The sequence below is a fragment of the Neoarius graeffei genome, chromosome 1, assembly GCF_027579695.1.
Source record: "Neoarius graeffei isolate fNeoGra1 chromosome 1, fNeoGra1.pri, whole genome shotgun sequence".
Classification (NCBI taxonomy): Eukaryota; Metazoa; Chordata; class Actinopteri; order Siluriformes; family Ariidae; genus Neoarius; species Neoarius graeffei.
Window position 1 is genome coordinate 5,936,139 of NC_083569.1, and position 6,634 is coordinate 5,942,772.

A 6,634-nucleotide genomic window follows, 5' to 3' on the forward strand; every position below is an offset into this window, starting at 1 on the left:
AAATTCAGAAAATAAATAAATAAATGAAAAAATAAATAAGAAGACAGACAGACAGATACATAGGTTCAGAAAATAAAGCAATAAGAAAGAAAGAAAGAAAGAAAGAAAGAAAGAAAGAATCAGAAAATAAATAAATTAATAAATAAATAAAAACACAGACAGACAGACAGGCTCAGAAAATAAAGCAATAAGAAAGAAATAGATAGATAGATAGATAGATAGATAGATAGATAGATAGATAGATAGATAGATAGATAGATAGATAGATAGATCGATAGATAGATAAGTTCAGAAAATAAAGCAATAAGAAAGAAAGAAAGAAAGAAAGAAAGAAAGAAAGAAAGAAAGAATAAATAAAAAGACAGAAAGACAGACAGACAGTTTCAGAAAATAAAGCAATAAGATAGATAGATAGATAGATAGATAGATAGATAGATAGATAGATAGATAGATAGATAGATAGATTCAGAAAATAAAGCAGAAAGAAAAAGGCTCAGAAAAGAAAGAAAGAAGTTCAGAAAATAAATAAATAAAAGAAGTTCAGAAAAGAAAGAAAGAAGTTCAGAAAAATCAATCAATAAAGATAGATAGATAGATAGATAGATAGATAGATAGATAGATAGATAGATAGATAAGTTCAGAAAATAAAGCAATAAGAAAGAAAGAAAGAAAGAAAGAAAGAAAGAAAGAAAGAAAGAAAGAAAGAATAAATAAAAAGACAGAAAGACAGACAGACAGTTTCAGAAAATAAAGCAATAAGATAGATAGATAGATAGATAGATAGATAGATAGATAGATAGATAGATAGATAGATTCAGAAAATAAAGCAGAAAGAAAAAGGCTCAGAAAAGAAAGAAAGAAGTTCAGAAAATAAATAAATAAAAGAAGTTCAGAAAAGAAAGAAAGAAGTTCAGAAAAATCAATCAATAAAGATAGATAGATAGATAGATAGATAGATAGATAGATAGATAGATAGATAGATAGATAGATTCAGAAAATAAAGCAGAAAGAAAAAGGCTCAGAAAAGAAAGAAAGAAGTTCAGAAAAATCAATCAATAAAGATAGATAGATGATAGATAAACAGATTCAGAAAATAAAGCAGAAAGAAAAAGGCTCAGAAAAGAAAGAAAGAAGTTCAGAAAATAAATAAAGAAAGAAATAAATAAAGAAAGAACGAGTTTAGTCTTGTTCCTACACACACCCAGCAGCAGCTGGCACTGTCGGTGGAAGACGAGCACGACGCCGTACTGCAGCTGGGAGGAGAGGTAGAGGGAGAAGCGAGGCCGAGGCAGACCCGCAGCCAGAGGAGGAACTCGCACCAGCACGTAGTTCATAATGTCTGTGCTGCACACACACACACACACACAGCCATCACCGACTCAACATCACCTCACAGCCGCCCAAACCTTCTGACCAATCAGAATGCACGAGCCCTCACGGCCGTGCAGATTTTGGCCTTTACCGGAAGTTTAAAAACAATTCTCACCATGTGCTCTGAACGTTGACCTTGAGCAGATCCCGCCGGTTTATCCTTCTGCCCTTCGTGGCCGCCATCCTTTAGGAAAATCACACACACACACACACACAGAGTACGTTGTGACGTCATAACACCTGGGTTTAGCTTGATAGTGCGCCCCCGGTCGGCTATTTAATATATATACTTAAATACAGCCGGATACCCTGAAGCGTTATTTTCTCAACGTAGAAAAAGCAGAGGGGAGTGGGGCAAACAGCAGCCACCTTAACTGTAATATTTAAGTAAAGCCATTTTAATTTTAATAATTAGGTAAAACATCCGCCATTTTAATTTTAGTAAATGAAAAGACAAGACTCACCATATTGTCGCAAAGCACCCAGTTCTGTAATGAAGTACATTAGGATAATAAAACATTATTTTAACTGAATTTAGTTTAATATCAATATTTTATGAATAAAATAATGTTCTCGACCGCAGAACGAATACACTTTGCGTGAGTTAAAACGCAAACCCAAACGCGTCCTTTTTACACATTTAGATCACTACACAGGGTGCTACTGCTAATGATTTTTACAGCCTATGTAGTGAACTGATACAAGGAGGGCCGAGCTATTTGGGATTCGGCCACTGTTTATTGAATCTCTCCAATCGTTGGGAGCAGAGAGATCAGCGAGCCAATCGTTAACGCCGTTTCTGAACAGCGACACCTGATTGGTCGAGTCTGGTTGCTGTAGCGATATTGCCATGGCACCTCTTCTTCTGTGTCTCTTGTGGAAAACAGAGGCAGTGTCCGAAATACTATCCTGTTCCCTAGCCCCTACAAAGTGCAACCTGGATTAAGGTCATTTTATGGACCCTACAGCGTTTGGACACTCGGCTACCGATGTCAGCACATGACATAATTTCACAAATGAACCCTAAAATCTAATGGAAATCCTTCCCAGAAGAGTGCAGTGTATTATATCAGCAAATGAGGAGTAAATCTAGAGTAGAATGTTGAACAAGCGCGTAGGAGTGTTATGGTCAAGGGGGTGCACAAACCTTTGGTCATACAGTGTGAACCACTGAAGATTAATTTGTTACTGTACAGAGTGGATGAACTCACTAAATGAAAAAAAACCATGTCTGTATAATAAATCAATAAAGATAAATTACAACCCCGATTCCAAAAAAGTTGGGACAAATTACAAATCGTAAATAAAAACGGAATGCAATGATGTGGAAGTTTCAAAATTCCATATTTTATTCAGAATAGAACATAGATGACATATTAAATGTTTAAACTGAGAAAATGTATCATTTAAAGAGAAAAATTAGGTGATTTTAAATTTCATGACAACAACACATCTCAAAAAAGTTCGGACAAGGCCATGTTTCCCACTGTGAGACATCCCCTTTTCTCTTTACAACAGTCTGTAAACGTCTGGGGACTGAGGAGACAAGTTGCTCAAGTTTAGGGATAGGAATGTTAACCCATTCTTGTCTAATGTAGGATTCTAGTTGCTCAACTGTCTTAGGTCTTTTTTGTCGTATCTTCCGTTGTATGATGCGCCAAATGTTTTCTATGGGTGAAAGATCTGGACTGTAGGCTGGCCAGTTCAGTACCCGGACCCTTCTTCTACGCAGCCATGATGCTGTAATTGATGCAGTATGTGGTTTGGCATTGTCATGTTGGAAAATGCAAGGTCTTCCCTGAAAGAGACGTCGTCTGGATGGGAGCATATGTTGCTCTAGAACCTGGATATACCTTTCAGCATTGATGGTGTCTTTCCAGATGTGTAAACTGCCCATGCCACACGCACTAATGCAACCCCATACCATCAGAGATGCAGACTTCTGAACTGAGCACTGATAACAACTTGGGTCGTCCTTCTCCTCTTTAGTCCGAATGACACGGCGTCCCTGATTTCCATAAAGAACTTCAAATTTTGATTCGCCTGACCACAGAACAATTTTCCACTTTGCCACAGTCCATTTTAAATGAGCCTTGGCCCAGAGAAGACGTCTGCGCTTCTGGATCGTGTTTAGATACAGCTGCTTCTTTGAACTATAGAGTTTTAGCTGGCAACGGCGGATGGCACGGTGAATTGTGTTCACAGATAATGTTCTCTGGAAATATTCCTGAGCCCATTTTGTGATTTCCAATACAGAAGCATAGAGTATGTGATGCAGTGCCGTCTAAGGGCCCGAATATCACGGGCACCAGGTATGGTTTGCCGGCCTTGACCCTTACGCACAGAGATTCTTCCAGGTTCTCTGAATCTTTTGATGATATTATGCACTGTAGATGATGATATGTTCAAACTCTTTGCAATTTTACACCGTCGAACTCCTTTCTGATATTGCTCCACTATTTGTTGGCGCAGAATTGGGGGGATTGGTGATCTTCTTCCCATCTTTACTTCTGAGAGCCGCTGCCACTCCAAGATGCTCTTTTTATACCCAGTCATGTTAATGACCTATTGCCAATTGACCTAATGAGTTGCAATTTGGTCCTCCAGCTGTTCCTTTTTTGTACCTTTAACTTTTCCAGCCTCTTATTGCCCCTGTCCCAACTTTTTTGAGATGTGTTGCTGTCATGAAATTTCAAATGAGCCAATATTTGGCATGAAATTTCAAAATGTCTCACTTTCAACATTTGATATGTTGTCTGTGTTCTATTGTGAATACAATATCAGTTTTTGAGATTTGTAAATTATTGCATTCCGTTTTTATTTACAGTTTGTACTTTGTTCCAACTTTTTTGGAATTGGGGTTGTAAGACAGTACTGGAAGTAAAGAGAGTAATGATTAAAATCGCCTATTTCTTATGAATCAGATGTGTAATCACTGGTAAGCTTTTGATCTGGATGATGAATAATTATTTGCAGTCTTAAAATAAACATAATATCATACCATAATCATATCACATATCATAATATAATCATATTATTATACATACAGGCCACTGTTTCCATGGAATAAAAACATTTATTTTTTTCGCGGTCCGGTTGCCATCAAATCCTGTGCTCTGATTGGCTGGCGAGCGGGTCCGTATCTACGGTACGGACCCCGGTTACGGACCTCTGGCGACTCGCACGTTCACAACAACAACAAACATAGTAGCAATTTTTGTCAACATTTCTCTTTTTCATAAGATTTATTTATAAGATTTTTGTCAAAAATCTTATAAATTTTTGCCAGCATTTCTCAGTATAATAGCATTAATTTTACAGCATGGATAGCGATAACGACAGTCTTCACAGTGAAAGCAAGTTTTACTACCCTGAGGAAGACAAAATAAAAGAAAACATTTCAGGTGAAAGCTAAAAACCTGTAACTGTTGCTAACGCAGAGCAAAAACATGGCTGAATCCTGAATGACTCAATTTTGTATAAATAGGGGACTACATAGGCGGCAAAATGTAGTTTTTTTCCTGCCATGGAAGTGCACTTGTGTACCGAGAAGGAATCCATTTGCATTACAGCCGTGAATGACGATTCAAAATGGCGGCTCGCCTTGGCTCGGCTCGGTTTTCCCTTTCGGGCGCTCTCGTTTTCTGTTAGAATTTGGTAAAGAAAAAAAATTATTTACCAGCTGAAGGTCGGTCCGTATGGTGAAATACCGTGACCAAGGTCTTGAAAGTACTGACCGAGGCCCTCTGGGCCGAGGTCAGTATTCAAGGCTGAGGTCACGGTATTTCACCATACGGACCTCCCAGCTGGTAAATAACATATATGCATTCTATTCCCTTCTAGTGGGTTTTGTTCATTTGGTTTGATAGCATGCAATATTCTTATCATATCGCTTATCCTACATGTCTTACGCCACTGTACCCAATGGAGAATGAGCGTGCAATATTGTTACAATATTGCACGTTAAGACAACACAACGTCACACAATGGAGAACTTCCGCATTAAGCGAGAGACAGTTACAATTTGTAAACAAACATGGCCGCCAGGTTTACTTTGTTAAAAATGGAAGATTTTGAGAGAATTTTGGCTGCCAGGTCACTCCGTTGTGTGTAGCTGTCGATGTTGATTTTAAAAGTAACTAAGTAAATTACACAGGGACAATAATAATAATAATAATAATAATAATAATAATAATAATAATAATAATAATATTCGGCTTGACTGCGCTAGCATTGGCCTTCGCTAACACTATACCAGCTGGAAAGTAACTGGACTGCCGTGCTAACAGCCCCGAGTTGCGGGTAAGCTAGCATTGGCTTTCACTAACGCTACTGCTACACTGGCTGGAAAGTAACTGGACTGCTGCCGCACTAACAGCCCTGAGTTGCGGGCAAGCTAGCGTTGGCCTTTGCTAACTCTACTGCTACACCGGCTGGAAAGTAACTGGACTGCCATGCTAACAGCCCTGAGTTGCGGGTAAGCTAGCATTGGCTTTCGCTAATGCTACTGCTACACTGGCTGGAAAGTAACTGGACTGCCATGCTAACAGCCCTGAGTCATGGGTAAGCTAGCGTTGGCCTTCGAGAATGCTGATATGAAGAGTGTGTATGTATAATCTCATCTCATCTCATTATCTCTAGCCGCTTTATCCTGTTCTACAGGGTCGCAGGCAAGCTGGATCCTATCCCAGCTGACTACGGGCGAAAGGCGGGGTACACCCTGGACAAGTCGCCAGGTCATCACAGGGCTGACACATAGACACAGACAACCATTCACACTCACATTCACACCTACGCTCAATTTAGAGTCACCAGTTAACCTAACCTGCATGTCTTTGGACTGTGGGGGAAACCGGAGCACCCGGAGGAAACCCACGCGGACACGGGGAGAACATGCAAACTCCGCACAGAAAGGCCCTCGCTGGCCACGGGGCTCGAACCCGGACCTTCTTGCTATGAGGCGACAGCGCTAACCACTACACCACCGTGCCGCCCTCATTGATTTTATGTAGTAAAATAATGCACAAAATACATGAATAACACAAGAAAGTGTGTAACACTTCTTTCCATTGTGCTCCGGCAAGAATCAAATGGCAAAATAGGGGTAAATACTTAATAATATTATGTAGATAATAATAATAATAAAATCACATCATATATCATATCGTGTCATACGTTCTTGAATCTGATTGGATGTTTGAATTATGACCGACCTCATGAACAAGTGCGTGCGGTTATGACTCCGCCTCCCTCATCTGACCCT

The 6,634-nt window shown here is 39.3% G+C and overlaps 1 protein-coding gene across 5 annotated transcripts in view; it reads right to left on the reverse strand.

Moving 5' to 3' along the window:
• Positions 1 to 2,330, reverse strand: part of LOC132891318 (meiotic recombination protein REC8 homolog) — a 32,788-nt gene extending 30,458 nt beyond the window's left edge. For 2 of the 5 annotated variants that reach the window (XM_060928829.1, XM_060928821.1), the window contains exons 1-3: positions 1,836 to 2,330; positions 1,487 to 1,555; positions 1,202 to 1,344 (exon numbers count right to left, since the gene is read on the reverse strand). In XM_060928829.1, coding sequence (XP_060784812.1) covers positions 1,202 to 1,344; positions 1,487 to 1,555; positions 1,836 to 1,891 — 268 coding nt within the window. In that variant the 5' untranslated portion in view covers positions 1,892 to 2,330. Of the gene's footprint in view, positions 1 to 1,201; positions 1,345 to 1,486; positions 1,810 to 1,835 lie in introns of those variants that run through there. The other 3 variants (XM_060928838.1, XM_060928846.1, XM_060928852.1) reach the window with 3 other exon arrangements.
• Positions 2,331 to 6,634: the final 4,304 nt, after the last annotated feature.